At 37.4% G+C, this 21797-nt stretch overlaps 2 protein-coding genes across 5 annotated transcripts in view; one reads left to right on the top strand and one right to left on the bottom strand.

The window, feature by feature from the left end:
• The first annotated feature begins 645 nt into the window (after nt 1–645).
• On the top strand, nt 646–14159 carry tspan5a (tetraspanin 5a). 3 transcript variants are annotated; one of them, XM_042512523.2, is made up of 11 exons: nt 646–1051; nt 2984–3034; nt 4756–4902; nt 5000–5170; nt 5631–5756; nt 5962–6009; nt 7139–7255; nt 7363–7424; nt 9268–9383; nt 11218–11258; nt 11365–14159. In XM_042512523.2, exons 1-9 carry the CDS (start codon nt 971–973, stop codon nt 9338–9340), a joined length of 876 nt encoding a protein of 291 aa, XP_042368457.1. In that variant the 5' UTR covers nt 646–970; the 3' UTR covers nt 9341–9383; nt 11218–11258; nt 11365–14159. The 3 variants fall into 3 exon arrangements, with proteins under 3 accessions (XP_042368457.1, XP_042368459.1, XP_042368458.1); XM_042512525.2 differs by lacking the exon at nt 9268–9383; XM_042512524.2 differs by lacking the exons at nt 11218–11258; nt 11365–14159 and having other exon boundaries at nt 9149–9269.
• A 3471-nt stretch (nt 14160–17630) lies between these two features.
• rap1gds1 (RAP1, GTP-GDP dissociation stimulator 1) overlaps nt 17631–21797 on the bottom strand; it is a 39304-nt gene continuing 35137 nt past the window's right edge. For both annotated transcript variants that reach the window (XM_042512110.2, XM_042512111.2), the window contains one exon: nt 17631–20851. In XM_042512110.2, coding sequence (XP_042368044.1) covers nt 20724–20851 — 128 coding nt within the window. In that variant the 3' untranslated portion in view covers nt 17631–20723. The remainder of the gene's footprint in view (nt 20852–21797) is intronic.

Raw genomic sequence — 21797 nt, 5'->3', positions numbered from 1 at the left:
AGATTAGCTTCACTACTTTTACCATAAATGGCCAAATCCACTGTTTGGAAGAGCATTTAGAAAAATAAATAAATAAAAATTGATTTCATTTTTTGTATAAAGTTACATAAATCTGTTCCCTAAGATCTCTGAAACTCTAAAATGTTTAATAAATATGCCTACCTTTGAAAATTCCACCACACAGATCCTTCATGTCTGGTGTGATTTTTCTTCTAACTAACTTCTTGCAAGAGGCAGGCTGATAAGGCACTCACAGCGACATGACACAGAGTAATGCCTTCCTTTAAAAATAATTGATGACTTAAAAAAATATTTGGCAAATTTATTTTTCTTTAAAATCTTTGTCAAATTTTTGGAGGATCAGTAAAGGAGTTTTTACTGATTTTTTAAAATGTAATTTTAAAATACTGCCAAATTTATTATAGAATATGTATATATATATGTGTGTGTGTGTGTATATGTGTTGTTGTTGTTATTATTATTATTATTACTATCATTATTAGCGGGATCTCTGTTATCGTTACTGCACCACTGATCCTTAGAAATAGATTTTCTATGGCTCTGGTACATCATCATCAAGGAGACAGGAAGTGCCATATATATCCTCTACTGTGATTGGTGGCATTATCAGTCTTTCAACTCTTTTTCCAGCCAATCACGGGCGAGCAGCCGCAGCAGCGGTCCTCCCTCCTGTAGGCGCAATTTGCCCAGAAAACATCGGAGTGGTTTTATTGTGCGCTTTACTGCAATACCGACCGCGTTCTGTCTCCGGTTCTGCGTGTGTGAGCGCGTGCTGACCTCCTTCCGCCATGCTCCCGGTGTGGCCGTGAAGCGGTGTGAGGACATTTGAAGCGGACCCAGTGAAATGCATCCCCGGAGCGCTGAACCTGTTCCGTCCCTCCGCACACAAAGCCTGTGAAGCAGGCCGTGTTTTTCTCTCTCACACACACTCCGCTGATGATGCTCAAACATGTCGGGGAATCACTACAAAGGCCACGAAGTCAGCTGCTGCATCAAATACTTCATTTTCGGATTCAACATCCTGTTCTGGGTAAGAAGCTTTGTGTTTTATTCTGCGCGGCTGCAGCTGCTTGTTATCATGACCACCGGCCAATGGGGAGGAAGGCCGCGAGCATCGGCGCACCTCAGCACCGTTATACCGGTCAAGTTCATACTCAGTCATAGCAGAGCTCTCAGGTCTTATCGTGATTATATTGGTCCGGTAATGTCCGGGTTAAAGCAGCTGCTCTGTTCACCACACACGCACACACACACACACACACACACACACACACACACACACACACACATACATATACAGCTAATCGGCTTTCTCTACTGAACCAATGACAGCTCAGCGCCCCAGTGTCAGCCTGCAGCTCCATCATTCATATCACACACAAACACACAAACACACACACACACACACACACACAGAGTTAGGATTTAATCTTACAGGAACATAAAATTATTTAAAACGATAAACATCCTTAATGTTCTTTGAACATTAGATTAAAATGTTTTCTTTAAAACATTCTTGTAACTTATAGTGTTGTGGAAACGTTTCCTGCTAGCTGGGTATAAATTTTTGTCATATTTTGCATGAATAATAAGGGGTCACAGGGCTAGTTGAAACTTTTTTTCAAATCTTAGGGACCGTTTGTTATTTATCAAAGGGGAAGGGGTGGTGGAAGATAAGGGAGGCACTTAATTCTTTTTAAAGCACCGGGGAGGGACAATCAACTTTAAATGGCAACATTTTGTATGTATTTTTAATACCCTCAGAACTCTTGCTTCAAGGAAAAACATTTGTAGCTCCAGAGGATCACGATTTAAAAAGAAAGAAAAGATAAAAGAAAGTCACACCCCATCCACACCCCCTTCTTTGATAAATAAAGTACACTCCCTTACTTGAATATGTTAATTATAGTTTTATCTATCCAATCACTAATCTAATAAGCTGCTCATTTTTTTCAGCTTTAATTCAGGCTCAGATCATATGGAGTAAATCAAATATCACAATATTTTTGTGCAAATACTGTGGTATGCCTTGATAATGGTATTGCAAGATTGCAGGGTTGACTGCTGGTACTATCACAAAATATTTGCACAATGATAGTTTTGATAAATAATCTGATCGGTAAAGGAAAATAATAGAATATCTAGAACAGTATGGTAAATTCAGAAAATTAAAAACATTTTACTGTAATGCAGGCTTTAATACCACGAGAATAAAACACAATATACAAAATTTAACTCTCATATCAATAAAATAATAATTTATATGTCCCAGTCCTACTTTAATGTACATTTTTGTCCAGTTATATAAACATTTTATATAAATAGGGGAGCAAGGGGTCAGTTGGAAAAAAATCAAATCTTACTTAAATGTAGGGCTGGAAAATATATTGATATTATTTCAATATTTTTTTTAGATTTTGGATGTCCTCATATAAGTTTTGTCTTTTTCTAGTTTTAAAGACTGCATCACAGTAATGTGTTGTTATTTGAATTTACCCAAATGTTCAAACTGTTCTGTTATTTCCCTTTGCCCACTTAGTGATTATATCCATATTATTGGTGACTATTGATCAAAATATCACTGTGTAAAATGTTTTGAGAGCACAAAGAGTCAACCCTAATATATTGTCACATTATTGATATTTAGGTATTTGGTCAAAAAATATTGCGATATTTGATTTTCTCCATATTGCCCCTGCCCTACTTGAAAGTGTTATATATATATATATATATATATATATATATATATATATATATATATATATATATATATATATATATATGAAGCTGTGATATCTCACTGAGACAGAATAAAAGACAACATGGAATCGAGACGGCTGAGGGTTACAGCGACCTCAGAGGGAATTCATTTGTATTCTTATTGATTAACAACACAATAGATTGCCATCATGTCGTTTTACATCAACATCTGGTGATCTGACACGCCTGTGGTGTTTTGCAGCTGCTGGGCATGGCCTTGGTTGGAATTGGACTGTGGGCATGGAGTGAGAAGGTAAGTAGAGACACCAGAGTTATTGGTGATGATACTGGGAAAAAGAATAAGAGTGTTGTTAGTAGCAACACAGTCTCACAGAAATGTGTTGAATGAACATTTAATGACAGCTTATGTAGTGGTGGGAACAAAATGTGCTAGCAACATGAAAACAATGGCAGTGCAAAATCTACCATAAACAGTTGCAGTTTTGTTGCAAAACAGTCGCAGTTTGGCTTAGAGACAGAATAACACTTGATAAAGCTTAGAAAACAAAAAGAATCAATTTTGATGTGGTTTTGGTTAAAATAACTATGTACATGACAGTAGTGATGTAAATGTGTATTATGTGCATGTGTGTAATTATGTAAAGAACCCACATAAAGTACTTTATGCAGTTATATAAAGTCCTTAAATTCACTTACTACGTTGACTTTTGGTTTCACACTGGACACTAAGAGAATTTTTGGTTTTCAGTAAAATAACTACCTACAGAAAAATTAAGTAACCGAGGTACTTTGAGTAGTTACTTTTAGTCTGTAAAGTCAGGAAACTACTTTGACTTTTGGTTTCACACCGGACACAGACAGCGGTCTCCTGGTTGAAAGTCCTTGTTTGTTTGACCCATTCACCATGGTGGGCAAGAAATGTGTTAGAATAACGTGCTGGTGACATGAAAAAAATGGCAGTGCAAAATCTACTATAAACAGTTGCAGTTTTGTTGTGAAACAGTCACAGTTTGGTTATGTATAGGGACAGAAGAACACTTGATTAGGTTCAGAAAACAAAAAGAACCAAATTTCTGTTAGAATAACTACATACACGACATGACGTAAACCTCTGTCTTGTGCGTAGTTAGGTAAAAAACCTTCGTAAAGTACTTTGTGAAAGTGTGTAAAGTAACTTACTACACTGACTTTTGGTTTCACATTATTAATATAGTTTTGGGACATTTTTCTCTAGGTTCCCCAGCTAATTTGTAGGGCATTTTCTTGGCACCTTTTTTTTGCAAAGTCGCTCTTGTATTCTGTAACACATTCCTCCCCATATATTCATGCAGTCAAGCCAATTTTCTCAGGTGCCATGCTTGTGAGAGGTGTTTGAATGCAGTACAGGTGTTTGAGGGTTAAACTGAAGGTGACAGAAATTAGAAATAAATCCTCTTCCAAATAAACATCTCACTGAATCCCTTTATATTCCCAGGTATCTAGTTTAGTATTTTAAATCTAAATAAGTGAAAAAATGTAATAAATTAAAGTTCAAAGCAAACATATTACGCTTACTCGCAATTTAACATTTTGTGATTTTTTTTAAAACTGCGTGCTGAATCCTTAAAGCGGATATAAATACAGTCAAAAATAGAACAGCACTCCAATATAGTGTTTTTATATTGCCACACACTTCGGGCCAGATGCCCCTCTTCAGCGTGAACAATTGTCAATTGGTGTTATTGCCAGTTGTACATGCTGAAGAAAGACGTCTGGCCCGAAATGTCCGTGTGGCAGCAAAAAAAACCCCACTATATTGGAGTGCTGTCCTATTTTTGACTGTATTAATAAATCAAAGTGCAAACCATATCTAAGGATAACACATTATTTTACAGCTTCAGCAGCATCGTTTCTACTCTGAGTTCATTCGAGTTCCTTTCTGGAAGCCTTTTGACAAATGTCTCCTGTCTTGAGAGAGACACAGCCTTGTGCCTCATACTGACTGTGTCTCTGTGTTCTGTCTGTCCCTTACAGGGGGTTCTGTCCAACCTGTCGTCCATCACAGACTTGGGGGGGCTGGACCCAGTCTGGCTCTTCATGGTGGTCGGGGGGGTCATGTTCATCCTTGGCTTCGCAGGATGCATCGGAGCACTGCGGGAAAACACCTTTCTACTCAAGTTTGTACGTTCCATCATAAAACCTCCAGTTTGCACAGCACAGTGATGAATGATGGGAAAACTGACAGGGTGGTATGTCACTGTGTGTCTTCCTGCTGTAGTTCTCTGTGTTTCTGGGAATCATCTTTTTCTTGGAGCTGACAACGGGAGTCCTGGCGTTTGTCTTTAAGGACTGGATCAAAGACCAGCTCAACCTGTTCATCAACAATAACATCCGGGCGTACCGGGACGACATCGATCTGCAGAACCTCATCGACTTCACTCAGGAATACGTATGTTAAAAAATACAGCAAGTTCACTGACACAAAAGTTTATTCTTGACTTTGGAAATTACAAATAAATATGACTTACTAATTTTTTCCAGAGCTTTCAACCATATCTCAGCCTTCTTCAGCATTTGGAGTTTGAAATTGGCAGGAGTTTCTTGCAGCTACATGAAATAACTGTAAATGAGGATTCACGGTGAGAAATAAAATGTGTTGGGCTGTGACTGCAGGTCCTTACAGGTAGAACACAGATAACGACTCTTTTAGGCCAACAACAACAACAGTTCCTTATTGAAATGAGGTGAAGTTGGCTATGGGGACAGTGTGCACATGGACACGCTGCAAAGGAAGCCAGTCAGGTCCATGAGAGATGAGCCTGAATCTTTATCCTGTCTGTCCACAAATCAAAGAGATCTAGAATACAATATGACCCTTTAACATTTCTCTCCTGTGTGTTCGACCTCAGTGGGAGTGCTGCGGTGCGTTCGGAGCAGACGACTGGAACCTGAACATCTATTTCAACTGTACTGATGGGAATCCAAGTCGAGAAAAGTGTGGTGTCCCCTTCTCCTGCTGCACCAAGGACCCAGCGGTACGATACAGTCCCTCACTCTGCATGCATGCCCACATGTGTACGGAGTATAGTCCTCCAGGGCCAGAAATGAGCGGGGGCTCAATGTCGCCCTGATTCTGACTAATTTATGATCAAACACCTGCAAAACTAATGACATTCCTATCAGCCTCAGCATGTTCACATGGTCGTTTTTAGCTATAAAGTTTCTTCTCTGTGTCTCCAGGAGGATGTAATAAACACTCAGTGTGGATACGACATTCGAGCCAAACCAGTAAGTAACATATACTGGACTTAATCACTCTCACCTATTCATCTCTTCCATTTTGTCGCTCCCACAACTGCCCATCTGCTTTTTATTTTTCTTTCTGTTAAAGTTTTCTGTAGAAAATATAACAGTCTATCTCCTCTAATCGATAATAGTTCAATATTTAGTGCTTGTGATATTAACAGGGGTTTTGAAGACAGGTCAAAGGTGGAGGAGACAGGAACAAGACGTGATAAAATGAGAAACTGAATAATCTGGACATCAGATGCCATTGCAGTACTGTTTTTATTTGTTTTATTGGAGGTTTGTAGTGATTTTTGGTAATGATTATCAGAGACTGATGATTTGCTTCCAGTCACATTCTGGTATAAGTTCCCAAAGATTTAACACGATGATTTTTCTCCCAGGAAGATTAAAAGTCTGACAGTTTAGGAAGTTTGTGCGGTCGTCTGCTTTTTATGCATCTGCACCAGCGATAGCTGAGGCCAGAGGTTATTATTTTATTATTTTTCTGGTTGACCACATTGTTGTGAACACAATATCTTGGCAACACCTACAAGGAACTTATTCAAATTTTCAACCATGAACTGATTCGATTTTGGTGGTCAAAGGTCAAGGTCTCTGTGACCTCATCAGTCTCATTCTTGTGAATGCGATATGTCAGTATCACCTTGAGGGAAATTCTTCAAACCTGACACAAACGTTCACTTGGACTCAACAGTAGGCTGTTTAGAATTTGATGTTTGAAGGTCAAAGTCACCGTGACCTTGCCTCCATCTCATTTTTGTGAACCTAGTATCTGAAGATGGCCTTGAGGGAGTTTCCTCAAATTTGGCACAAACGGCCAAAAACAGCAGACTCAAGAATGAACTAATTTGAATCTGGTGATCAAAGGTCAAAGGCTAAGGTCAAGGTGACCTCATACAACATGTTTTTGGCCATAACTTAAGAGCTACCTTAAAACTGTGCTGATTGTAGAGATCTTCTGTGTGAAGATGTTTTCAAAGACATAGATATGAACTGTAACTGCAACTTCAATAGGCAACAACCGTGTGGCGGTAAATATGGTTTTCCAAAGTCAGTTGAAAAGATGCGGATCATAAAAATCTTTTTTTTTTTTAATCTGTGGTCCCAGGACTCGGAGCAAAAGGACTACATCAACGTGAAAGGCTGTGTGCCGCAGTTTGAGAAGTGGCTGCAGGACAACCTCACCTTGGTGGCCGGAATCTTCATTGGAGTGGCTCTACTGCAGGTCAGTTCCATTCAAGTGTTTAACATGGTCTAATAAAAAGAATACAAAAAAGCATAATTTCCCATTCTAAAAAAAACTCAATTTTTGTTGTTTTTTTTCTTCCACAGATTTTTGGGATTTGTCTGGCCCAAAACCTTGTGAGTGACATCGAGGCTGTGCGGGCGAGCTGGTGAGGATATGATCTTTGCTTTTAATATTCAAGTTCAGTCTTTCATGTATCCTCATACAGTCAGCACTGTGTTACCCTTGAGCTGCACCCATCTGTTTCATATCATAGTGAGGAGTTTCAGCTCTGCCAGAGTAGAAATGCTGGAAGTGTCTTGCAAAAATTATAGCCATATTTTGGATTTTTTTTTAAAGGTTGAATTCAGAGTGAGTGCAATGATTTTTATGTCATTTTAAAAACCCAAAGTTTATGTTTGTGGATTAGATAAGGTCTTAAAAGTTTCAATATTTGCTCATTTAGTTTGGATTACAGCACTATTCATATATGTAAATATAGTTTTAGTTATTATATAGTTATAGTTATTTTGCCATTATTTGTTACTGACCTGCCTCAGAGAACATCACAACCATTATGTAACTCAAATATAATAACAAACTTACGCTGCTTTTTCCTTTGCCATCGGAAGTCAGAGCTTGGAATTACATGTCAGCTGAGTTGACCACGTTCCAGTGCAAAAAGTCGGAAAACTAAGATGTTATAAGCTATGCCAGTTTTAGCCACTGTTTGCAATACCCAAGATTCCAGTGGTCATGGAAAACCTGGAAAAAGTCATGTACTTTCACAATCACATTTTCCATGCCTGGAAAAGTCATGACATTAATCGAAATCATTGAAAGTTTCTAAAAAAGTTATGGAATATTGTTACGTGTAATGAATGTTACAGTAGTCTTCAGTGGATGAGCTTTAAGGTAACATAACAGTGAATTTATTTTCTGTAGTCGATGTGACGTTTTGTTTACGCCTCTTCATTTCCTGTGTGTTCCAGCTATCTGAAATTAAATCACTTGCAAGTAGGGAAAGAAAAAAGTTTGAAAATGTGTAGAAACCCTGAATACAACACATTACGCTCTATTTTGCGCATCCAAACAGCAACATGTCCATATATAGAAGTCGCACAGTACTGAATGTAAAGCTTCTTTAATAGACACATATAAAACAGAAGATTTCTGACTCAGAAAGTCAGAGGATTTTATATTTGTAATTTCAATTTGTGCCATTTGAGGGTTATTGAAAATACGCCTCATGCCTAACCTGGCTCAAACTGGTATTGCTAATAACAGTCTGGCTTTTCAACTTGCTACTGGAATGCACTGAACTCGAGTGATCCTGGGTCACTCCCAGCTCTGATTTCCAACTTCCAAAATAAATGGAGCTCAGTATTCCTCCAACTTTCAAAATCAGATATCCAACTTCAGTGGGAGTTCCATTTGAAATTTCCCACTGGGAACTTTTCCCAGTAGGAATAAAATGCACTAATAATAATGATAACAGCAAGAAATAGTAGGTTTGAACAGTACAGTCCTCTCTGGCAAAGTTTTTTTGTTTACACATGATCCATAAATCTGTTTTGATGAAGGTATATATGTGTGTATCTTGTCCTGTTAGCAAAGGATCCTCATCTTGCTTGCACTATTTTCAGTTTTTTCACTTAGCCATAATGTGCCTTGTGCATGTAAGTTATTTACTGTTTGCATATTTGTCTTGTTTATACAAGATCAATATCTTGGGCACACAAGTTGTTCGCACAAGATATTGTGGCACTGCTTATTATCCAGTTTGTACAGGATTTATATTTTGTTTGCTTAAGATTTTTAAGTTTTTTAAGAGATAAATACCTAAAGCTCATATTACCACCAGCTTTTCATCAAACATCCTTTTTACTGCAGTAAAAGATGTTTGAAGTCCCTGGCAGGCTGAGGGCAGTGAAGCTCCTGCCTCTACTTACTGAGCGTTACCATCGCCATGCCGACACTCACCTCACTCTTCCTCCTCCATGCTCCATCAGGGTGCCCCCCCCTCTGTCCATGCGTCGACTCCCACCACACCCCAGCAAGAAATCATCGGCTTACTACTCATGAGACACACACACGCGCGCACATGCTGTATGTGTGTCTGTAGCCGGTGGGTGTGATGGATCATTTGGTCACTGTTTTGTCTTTGGTGTGCTGTGAATGGCTGGATGCTTCTCTGTTTGCTGTTGTGTTGTTTTGTTCCATCTGAGGGCCAAATCTGTCAATCTGGAGCTGTTTTATGATAACAGCTTCCTCTGGAGGCAATAGTGAGCCACCGGAGTCATTCTGTCATTTTTCAGTGTTTGATTCTGTCAGTTAATAATCAGATCCAGTGAAGCAGGAATACTAAATTTCCCACTTTCTAGAAAACATTGCGTCTTCAGTAGTGACCTAATTCTGCTCCGATGGGTGCAACTAAGGAAATTCAACCAATTAAGTTCTCGGAAATGTATCAGCAATTCAACCCATTCTATCAGTTCAATTAGCATTTAAAGGTCCAGTGTGTGGGATTTAGCGGAACCTGCTGGCAGAAATGGTAAATAATATTCATAACTTTACTGTTACCTGAAAATAACAATTGTTTTGTTTTTGGTTACCGTAGAATATGCTGTTTATATCTAAGCACAGAGGGGGTCCTCTCCCAGAGTCCACCATGTTGTGTCTACAGTAGCCCAGAACGGACAAATCAGCCACTGTAGCGCTCCTACAAGCTTCGCACATGGGAGAAATTTCAGTTCTGCAACCTCACCACTAGATGCAACTAAATCCTACACACTGGACATTTATATTACACATTTAAAGAAAGCAAAAAGTAAAAAAATAAAAAAGCAAATATCCCCAAAAAAAGTAAATTTAAAAAAGCAAAAGTCAGTAAAAAAAACTTAAGTTGAAAAGGTTAATTTAAAAAAGTACATTAAAAATACAAATATCTAAAAAAAAATAATAATAATAAAAAGTAAATTTAAAGCAAAGGTAAATTGAAAGAAAAATGTCTAAAATAAAATGTAAAAAACAAAAGGAAATTAAAAAAGCAAACATTTCAAAAAAAGTAAATTCAAAAAGCAAACAATTAGAAAACTGAAAGTAAAAGTAATTTTAAAACTGGAAATAATTTTTAAAAAAATGCAAATATTTTAAAAAGTAAAGGTACATTTAAGAAAACAAACATTTAAAAAAGTAAAGGTAAATTTAAGAAAGCAAACATTAAAAAAATTAAATTAAAAAAATTAAATTAAAAAAAGCAAAGTTTAAAAAAAAGGTAAATTAAAGAAAGCAAAAATGTATAAAAAAGGGAAAGTTAAATTAAGAAAAGCAAACATTTAAAAAAAATAAAAATATTTTTTGTAAAATGCAAACATTAAATTTGTAATTGAAGTGGTAATTTTTAAATACCGATTTAATCATTGAATTCAAAATGGAAATGACTTTTAAAACGACCTTTACTTTTATTCCCTGTGTTTATGTTTGCCTTACATGTTCATGCCACATTTGATTTCCTGTTTTTTCATTTTAATATCACTTAAACTAAAGTTTCCAGAATTTCCAGAAAAATTAACAAACTGACTTCATCAGGGGCAGACCAAAACAACACTCGCAGGTCAGAGACGAATCCAAAAAGTGTGACTACATGTTAATGACCCTCCTACATGTTCCTACTGAGCGGAGTGGTTTGCATTAATACGCCTTGGAGTCATGTGACCTAGATAACAATCCTGTCTTTCTTCATGACCTTTTCCTCCACTGTGACTGTGTCCAACTGAAGATATGTCTCTCTGTCTGAACACGTAATCCTCAGTCTTCTCTTTAGTTTAGACCGCTGATCCTCTGAAGAACACCAAATATTCCCGACCTAACCCTTATCTCCTCTGCTTTCTGTTGTGTCCTCAGCTTTTATTTTTAAAATCTAATGACTTAAGCTTTCTATCTCATCTTTTTTTCCCCAGTTTCTTTACCTAACGCTGAAGCAGCACTTCAATTCTAACAGGTAAACTTTTTTATGACACTGAATTTTATAATTAAATTTAAACCCAGTGTCGATCACACAAAAACAGAAAATGTTGATTAGATTTTGTCTCATTTTGTTTTGTCAGTTTTGGGTCTTTGAACGCGATTCCTTGAACACATTTTCCGGGAGCATTCAGAGGACCTCGCCGATCACCTGCACCATTTTGTTCACTGAACCAGCACCTTTTTTCAAGGCACTAATATGTGAAGCTCTGTATATAGCACTGTGTGACTTCTGTAAAAAAGAGAATTGTTGTGGAGGATGGTTAAATGTGCACTACATGCAGGTCGTCACAACGCTCCGGTTTTGATAGAAACGTGTAGAGAGTAGGAGTTTTGATACATCTTTTTGATATTAGATCGGTATTTTTCACTGTGGAATAATGCTCCATCGCTAAACCCATCATGCATCATGTAGGACTGTAAAATATTTGTGTGCAAGAAACAAGATCTGATTATTTCAAAGTTGAGTACTTGCTTTAGGTACCTTTCTAACACTTAGAAAGGCTTAGGCAGGTGAAGTGATGAAAGAAATTTGAGGATTATTGTGTGGTCAGCAGATTCCAGGACTACTTCTGCACCAGAAAGTCCAATTTAATCAACAAGAGTTCTCTCTGCTCACTGAGTAGTCTGCAAACCTGAACACAATTCTCCTTGTTGCATTAAGTGACTTTGATCAGCGACCGCGTATTATATTTGTGTGAATTATCGTGGCAGTTGAAAACTCTTCCAGCACCAGAGAGGAGATGAATTCTTTAGCATAATTAGTCACTACTCAGCTAATCACTCCTTCCAGGATTTTTTTTTTTTAACTGTTGCAATTAAAATGTCTAATTTTATGTCAGCTTCTATAAACAAAATTCAGTGCATGTCATGATGTTTTAGGTGTTTTTACAACGAAATCGCGGGAGCAAGTGAAAATTGCAAAAAATATTTAAACTTTTATAATTCATTAAAAATGGAAGGCAACTTGTTTCAGTGAGAATAAAAGCACTCTGCACTGAGTTTGGGGATATATATCACACTTACGTTAACCATGCCTTTGTCATGGAGATTTGTCTTGTGTGTTGTCAAAACATTTCAGCAATTCTCCGCATGCATTTAGAGGTTGTGTTTTGCAATCGATGTTGCTTGTATTCCACTACAACGTCATAATAATTTTTTAACGCCTCTTCTGACAGTTTGAAAAATGGACCCCTTAAAAGAAAGCACCAGAAATTAGAACTAAAACACTGAAATGAGTTTGCGTTTCAACACCTTCTGTTCTCTCGTCTCAAAGTCAGTAGGAGAGTTTCCATTATGGATTTGCACAAAACGAATGATGTTCTGTGACTTATTCTCTGGTGATAACATTCCAGAAGCATGGCAATGGATGTTCAAAATATTAACAGCTTTATTTCTATTGCAGCCGTCACACTAGCCATCATCATATCCAATTTAAGCCAGTTCCTACTGACAAGCACATAGCCGTAGCATCATGTGACCTAGAAAAGCCAAAAAAGGGTTTCCATTGCAGTTTTGAAAAATATGGCTTTTTCAAATCATCTAAAATGAGTGTTTGATTGGATGTCTGAAATAAGGTCTGTGGTTTAACACAAGCTGAAAAGACCTTCAAGATTTGTTGTGCAACGTAAAATATGTCAATCAATACCCAACTGTGAACTTCGAAGCTTTTATGCTTCTTACAGAAGACGGTCGCTAAATCGGCTAAATGAGACTGCAGAATGTTGTCATGCTGAACATGTCTTTACAGCCTCGTGACAGTGACGGTAAAGTCTTGTGACTGTAGTGTAGTATGTTTAACATTAGCTTTTTCCTTCTGGTGATTACATTCAATCTTGAAAAATCCGAAAAAGTGGTGTTAATTTGTGAAAATGATCTTGCTGAGCAAAACGTGTAAGTATCATAAACATTTTTTTTTAAACACAGAACTTATTTTCTGGAATAATCCAATGGAAAAATCCCATAGGCTTTTTTACGAGGGAACCAGAGCGACGCTGACAACTCGGATAAGTCCGGCTAATTCTAAAACGTGTTAAAACTCTGACCTACATATGTCTTTGTGCTGTCATTTTATTTCACATTCTGGTTATAGACATCACTGAGGAGTTCATGTTTACTGAGCACTGAGCAGGCGTCACGCAGTTTGGTGGTTAGAGCACTGGCCGAGGATCAAGTGACTCGTCTTTAGTGGATCTGAGAATTTTTAATACTTTTTCTCACATTATGAGGGCAGCTAGGAACATTTTCAGTATTTTCTTGCTCAGTCCTGTCCTTACAGTATGAAAACAAACCTGCCATCATGTGATTAACTTTCATTTGAAGGATTTTGACACAGATCCTAGTCACAACAATGAATAAATAAGACTTTCAAATACAGCCGATTCTCGATTGAAACAGAATTTCAAAATTGAAAGTGTTAAGATGTTTAATATTCTCTGTGGTTTTTTTTTCTTTGGATGGCTCAAAGCATGCATCACATGTTTTTTTTTTTTTTTTATTATTATTTTCAGCAATGTTCAGAATGGTGTTGTGAAAGTCATACACTGAAAATTGTGGAAGTTACTTGAAAAGGGATCAGTAGTGTTTCTTGATACTAGATATTTATTGTACATTTGATTTGGTTTCATAACATCCCCGCTACTGAAGCTAATGAGTCTCTACAGACGGAGCTCGCTGTATGTGAGGTTGTGACCGCTCTAACGAGGTGTACTAAGCTCCTCATTCATCGCCACTTGTCACTTCTACGATTGTTTAGGTGATCACGGTATACCCCACAAACATTGTAATGTAACTACCTCCTCTCATTTCCTTGTCTCATGTCCTGTTGAAATTGGACTGATTTTAATATCAAGTAAAATTAATTACAGTGACAAAAAAACAGTATTTTCTGCATTCTTGAATCCTTAATGTGATATTTTTTTGGTGCCAGGAGCTCACTGCTTTGTTTGTGCATCGTGCCTCCCACACATCGTCTGTCAGTGTTCCTGGACATCTTTGCTGTCTGTCGATAGAAACTGGTCTGAATTCTGTTTATTCCAAACAACTGGACTGAGTAATGCAACTAAGGCTGTCAGTGTTTATTGGAAATACAGACTGCCGTTAGAATGTGGGAAAAATTATGTATTCAATAAGAAATTCAAAACTGACAGCGTATGAGCACCACGGGGCTGACTTATGCTCCAGCCAGGAGGAGAATGGACTCTGACTCTACCAAGACTTAACCAACACCATATATATATATATATATATATATATATATATATATATATATATATTTATATATATATATATATGTATGTATGTATATGTATTATGAATTATGACTATTGACATACTATACAATGATGTTTTTATGATATTTTGGAAGAGATTCTATACTATGACATAATGATACTTTAGACGACATTATATACTATCTCATTTTCATGATACTTTGGACAACATACTACAAGATGACTTTTTTTTATTTGTTGTTGGAAATACTATACTTTGATATTTTTTTCAATTATAGCATGTTTTTTTTGTATTTTTTTACGACATACTATACTATGACATTTTTCATGATATTTTGGATGAGATACCTATGACGTTTTAATAATGTGTTGGATAACACTGTACTATGACATTTTTTTTTTGCCGTACTGGAAGACATTCTATTCTATTTTCTGCATAAAAGCTAGTATGGGGAGGATGTGCTTTTTGTAGTCTATCATGTGAACATTGTGGTTTCATCACAGCAGACCTACAGCAGTAACATACGCCATCGCATAATTACAGAGCCCAGGAGAGGTGCAGTCTCTTCTTCAAAGTCCTTATGAATTCTTCACATCTTTGCTTGACCTCACAACGTTTTCTGTCGAGGTTAAGGAAAAGTAGTTAGGAGAGGAAATTATTTGAACTTTTCAACTGCAGTCTGACACACGGCCTCTTTGGAAAACAGAGGGTGAGTATTGAACTCAACACAGAAATTAAGGTGAATGAGAAGAGTGCGGATACTGTATTCCCCCCATTTATATTTGTATTTGACACATTTGTATTTGTTTGGTCCTTTCCTCAGCTTTCAGGGACCATGTGGCCGTTCATGGTCACAGTGATATGATGGACAACATACTATTCTATGAAATTTTTATGATATTTTGGATGACATATTCTACTGTGACTTTTTTGTGTTTTTCTGGACGGCATACTAAATATGACTTTCATGACATTTTGAATGATATACTGTATGATGGATTTTTATAATATTTTAAACAACATACTATACTATGATATTTTTGGCAACAAACTATACTGCAACTTTTTTAAAAATAATATTTTAGATGACATACTAAACTATGACTTTTTGATGATATTTTGGACAACATACTACAGTATATGTTAATTTAATGATATTTTGGATGACAATCTACAATGTTGTTATTTTATGATATTTTGGACAGCATACTATACTATGACTTTTTTTTAAAATCATACAATGACTTCATCAATTTACTCTACTAAAATGTTTTTGTCAGTTTTTGGACAACATACTATGACATTTTTATCAATTTTTGGACAACATACTATACTATCCTGTTTTTATACATTTTTTGGAAGACATGCTATACTATGACATTTTTATCAGTTTTTGAGCAACATGCTTTACTATGACATTTTTATTAATTTGTGGAAGACATTTTACTGTGATGTTTCCATCAAATTTTGTCCAACGTACTATAGAATGACATTTTTATCAATTTTTGGATTAAATACTTTACTGTGATGTTTTTGGCCATTTTTTGGACAACATACATACTATAACGTTAATATCAAGACATACTATACTATGACGTGTTTATCAGTTTATGGACGACATATGATGCTATGATGTTTTTATTAATTTTCGGAAGACATACGTTTTCATCAATTTTTGGACAACATACTATATAATGACTTTTATCAGTTTTTGGACGACATACTATAATATGACCATTTTATCAATTTTAGGACAACATACTATGGCGGTTTCATGAATTTTTGGATAACACACTATCCTATGATAATTTTATCAATTTTGGGAGAATATATACATTTGTGCGGCATGCTATACTATGAGGATTTATCTCCTTTTGGACGACATACAATACTATGACCATTTTATCAATTTTTGGACAACATATCAAACAGTGATGTTTTTATACATTTTTTGATGTCATAGTATACTGTGACCTTTTTATCAATTTATTGACGACATAAGATACTATGGCGTTTTTATTAATTGGACAACACGATACCATTACAATTTTATCCATTTTTGGACGACATACTATAATATGACCATTTTAATCTATTTTTGGACCACATGCCTAACTATGAGCATTTTGACATTTTTTTGACTTCATACTGTACTATGATGATTTTATCAATGTTTGGAAAATATAGGCTCCTTGGCCTGACCAAAATATTAGTTGTGCTTTTTGACAGACGTCACAGCCGATACTGAATTTTCCCTGCCAAGAAATTAGTCAGTTATTGTTCTGACTCATATATCAGTTGAGTTTTCGACAGATGACTGATGTTTCTGCTGATTTTTTGGTGACATACTATACTGTGATGTTTTTGAGGATTTCTGGACAACATACTGTACTATGACTTTTAATGATATTTTGGATGACGTACTAAGCTGAGACTTTATTCATTTTTTGACGATTCACTTTGGAAGGTACAAGATAGAGGTTTTTGGGTTTTTTTTCAAACATAGTTTAGAAAATATGAAATTAAAATTAGTCCCAAAATCCTGCTACATATTTTGGAGTAGAGGGAGACGTTGAGGAGTCTCACAGCCTGGGAAAAGAAGCTGCTCTGTAGTCTGGTTGTTCGGCAGTGGATACTTGTGTATCTTTTTCCAGATGGCAGCAGGGTGAACAGACTGGGGTGGCTGCTGTCTTTCAGTATCCTTTGGGCTCTGTGCAGACACCTCACTTCAACAAGGTCACTGATGCTTGTAGATGGGAACCAGTGATGTTCTGGGCAGTTTTAATCACCCGCCGAAGAGCCTTCCCTCTACCCCTGTAGACAGGGGTGTGTGTCTTTTCCTCCTTCTTTGTAAAATCAACAATCAGCTCCTTGGTTTTACTGATATTGAGCAGTAGGTTGTGCTCTGTGCACCACTCTGCAACATTGTTTATTTCCTCCTGGTATGAAATCTCATTTAATTGTAAAGTCTTGGTTACTGAAAAAAAGAGTCAGGTATTAAGCTTTTCCAGTAAGTACAGTTTGTTTTACTGGCTTTAAGACCGTTTCTAGACAGCAAAAAGTAACCTAAGCAGTAGTATTCATTGGCACAGTGCAGGAATAAAGACATCAACCATCACCAGCTATCATCTTTTAATTATCTGCTGAGTTACAATCCTCCAAATGTACAACTCATGACATTTATAACAAACACTTAAGTTTATAGTATTTTTACGCAGTTACTATGGATACATCTCCACAGGCATGTGTCTTTAGAAGATCACAAATCTGATAAATAACCATTCATACCTTTAAAAAAAAAAACAAAGCGTGGGCCCAGACCAGGAAACACACCGTGGCATGTTAACAGAGTGTCAGTACAGTTTCGGACATGCTGACATATGCATGTTAGCAGAAATCCCTTTGACTAGAAGAACCAGCTGTCATACATTGGGAGAGACCTGTGGTGGTGCTGCTGTGTGTCTGCATTCAGTTACCTGTTCTCACAACATCCCAGACTTTTCTCCACAACACACACAAACTGTACACACACAGAGGAATAGTGGCTGCAACTACACTCACTGGTTTTCTTATAGCACACAATAGTGTTCCCATTTTGTCATTTTTGGGGACACTTATGTGTCATAACTATCCCTGGAGTGCATCTTGAACCTAAGCTGTAATGCTCCTGTCTGCTTTCTGAGTTCCCATTATCATGCATACTTTGACTTTAAATTCTTATTCATGGCTGCTCTCCATACCTTACTCCACCAAAAATACCTGAAAATGTAAAAAAAAAAAAAAAAAAAATCTTTTGATATTTTTTTGGGCTTTGTCCACAGTGCGACTAGCAAGGATTTTATTTGTAGAAATCTGGGTACGCGAAGTCTCAAACCGATTTGGCCAGCAGCCATGCATTGATTGGACTGATGTTAGAACTTTTTAGAAAGCTATAAGATGGGAGGAAAAACTGCCAGGTGGCTGCATCCGAACATGACTTGGTGTGCACAATAAATGACTTTAGAATTCAAGTCAATACGAAAGGTGAAATCAAGGATTATGCAAAAAAGACACCCCGCACCATCTTTGATTTGCCATTGTTTGAGACATTGCTTTTTTCTGACTAAATTGCACCCACCTGACTTTGCTTCCCCCAAATTATTGGTCGCCAAGAAGATTAGTGAATTTGTTAGTCCCTCCAGGATTTTGCAATTGTAGCAATTCACGCAAATACACCTAATGCCCGTGAATTCTGCACGACCTTGCACTTTTGTCCAATCATATCAACCTCACAGCAGATTTAAAACAGGTCAGATGTCTTTTCATTGTAGAGCTGCAGGCACAGTATTGAGTGAGTGTGAGAGTCACACACACACTGACGGGGCTAACTGTCGGCATCACACAGCTAACATTACCCAATGTTTGTCAACAAATTGATGACAGAGTGGAGCCGTTCGGCTGTCGGTGTGAGACTGTTGGGACCGTTTAAAGGCACAGGGCCCAGAATGGGCCGCTGCTGCTGTGTTAGTTCGAGCTGGGCAGAGACAGCAGAAGGAGAGCAGCTCCCAAAGAGACAGTCGCTCAGAGCTGATCAGCAGAAACTTAACGCCAACGATCACCCAATCCATCCCCCTTACAATCATCAATAGATTCTAGTTATGTGGGAAATGCTGAATGCTCATAATAATGAGCTCTGAACCTGACACAGCATCACAACTTTTCACTTGCCCCTTCAAATTTGTTGCAAAAAACATCTTAAAATACTGCAACATTAGATTGTTTAGAAAAGCTGCCGCAATTTTGGACATTTAAGGGCGTGACAATCACAAAAACAGCACGCAAAATCCTAGAGGGACTGGTTTGTATTCACAACCTCTTCCCGTAATCATTTTAAGGAGCCGCTCAGTGACTGAAGAGTCCAACTTTGGAGAGACGGCAGCGTGAGGACATGATACCGTGGTATGACAGTGCTGGGTCAGGACTGACACAGCTGCTGCAGTGGGTGATAAACTTTTCAGTATATTTCCCTTTGAATAGACACATTATCACTTCCCTACTTTGGTCTAGACTTGAACTTGGCTGCACTCTTAGATTCTTGGGAGCTAAGACAGAAAGACAGACCTGACTAAAATTCTCCACTGTGATGCAACTGCTTCTGACATGATTCTCTAGCGATGGACTGAGGAGCCTCTAACGTCACTGTACAGCTGTTGGAGCAGAGGGAATGTTTTTGGACTGTGGAATTAAAAATCTGTTAAAATCTCTAGGTCCAACTCTTCAAGAACAAGTGCAAAAAAAAAAAAGTGTACAAGACTGGAAGTGTGAGTGGAGGAGGGCAGGTGGACGATGCGAGCGGCAGAGGTCATATGAACACTGTCACACCTTCAACAGGACTAAAACATGCACAGTTTCTAGTCAGTTTATACTCGAGCTACATGGGACACGACTGGGCACATCATGGATGACTGCTTTTCTTAAAAATGAAAGAAAAATCACAACAGGAAGTCTTTTTTTTTGTTCTTTTGTGCACATTTTTCACTGGTGGGTTACCGGCGGATGGTATCACAGCTATGGTCGTAAAAGAGTGTCGCCTCTTATCTATTGCGTTCGGCTGTTTATGGCGCCTCGGCTCCTGTGGAGCTCCTCGTAGCAGGAGATGCATGCACAAGTAGAGGTGGGGACCAGAGTTAGACTGATGGATCAGACCGAGATGGTAAATAGACCAGCGAGTCAATGGCGTCCACCTTTAGACACATTGTTCAGTTTAAGGGCTATCGCCTTGTTAAAGCCTGAAATGAAATGCGCCTCTTCCTGCCCTCAGGACCTGCTAACCCAACAAAATAAATCTCATTATTATGGCTTTCAGAGGAGAGTTTTGGTGTCCCACAGTAGTCTAAAAACAGTTTCAGAGGCTTTTCCACCTTAACAAGGATTCAATTACAGTGAATTCTTGTCACTCCAAATAAAAATATTAGAAAATGCTCAGATTTTACACAAAGTATTGGCGCTCTAAAACATCAGTCTAACCCTGGTAGCGGTGGGCGGGGCAGAGGGTCGGGGGTCGAGACATGACGATGTCTGGCTGGCAGTTAACGCGACGTGGTACCTTGGCACATGACGATGGGGCACAGGGGAGAGCAGTCATGAGGTGTCATTGGGTGATCACGTGGTCAGGCAGGCATTTTGGGTGGATGGGTGTGAGTCGGAGGGGGGGGTTGGACACAGTCATTTAGCTCTGGGCAGTTAATCGCTGCTCTGTGAGCGACGCCTGGTGTGATACCGTTTTGTTTTCGTGGGCCCTCAGCTTGGACACCACGTCGATGAATGCCAGGCTCTGCACCTCTTTGTGGAGAGGCTCTGAAAGGAGAAGAGAGGGAGGAAGACAATGTCTGAGTGGCACTGAGTTACACTTGGTTTGATTTCTTTCAAAAACATGGGAGAAAAACAAGGAGCAACGAAAGAAGAAATGACCCAAAATTAACAAGAAATTAGTAAAATACATGAAAATAAATCCTTATTCATAAAATAAAGACACACAAACACAAAAGCAAGTTACAAAAATAATAGAAGAAGGAAGATATGACCTGGAAAAGTGCATAAAAAATTATATTTTTTTTAACATAATTTTGAAGGGTTTTTTTAAGTTACATTTTACAAATTGTTGATTAAACACAACAAAATACAAATTCACAACACAAAGACATCTAAAAATATCTACATTTTACTTCCTCATCTTAAACAAAAAAAACTATCTTAAACTAAATTACATGCCTCTTGTTTATATATTCCTTGAAGAGTCATATGTTTAATATGTAATTAGAATAAACATAAAAACATTTTTTCCCTTGATATTTTTCCTTTTAAAAAATACTTTTCTAAATTAACAAACAGCAAACAAAAAAAAACATGGGAATGTAAAAATAAAACAAAACAACAAAAACAAAAAAGGTAATTACCTGAAAAAGGTGCTTAAAAAAAGTTTTGAAATCTACTAATTTCTTGCAATTCATGGAACATTTACTATCAAGTTGCTCATTGTTTTTCCCCCCCAAATGTTTATGAAAGAAATCACACTAGTTTGTTCAGGGTTAAAAGGTTTCAATACTTGTGAAAGGCGTCTGAATGCAGCACAAGAAAAGTGATGTTGCTCCAGGTTTCAAAGGGTTAATATGTAAACATGCAGCATCACGAGAAGTTATGATTATATCAAATTTAAAAATTCAAATTTGGATGTGGAGTTCATGGGTCAGATGTGCTGCAGAGTCAGTAACAGTGTCATTCAGTCTGAGTTCAACAATAATAT

This window comes from Plectropomus leopardus, chromosome 23 (assembly GCF_026936395.1).
Source record: "Plectropomus leopardus strain MGB_pleo_1.0 chromosome 23, ASM2693639v1, whole genome shotgun sequence".
NCBI classification, from domain to species: domain Eukaryota; kingdom Metazoa; phylum Chordata; class Actinopteri; order Perciformes; family Serranidae; genus Plectropomus; species Plectropomus leopardus.
Note: the sequence above shows the minus strand (reverse complement) of the source record. Positions and strands in the feature narration are given on the sequence as shown.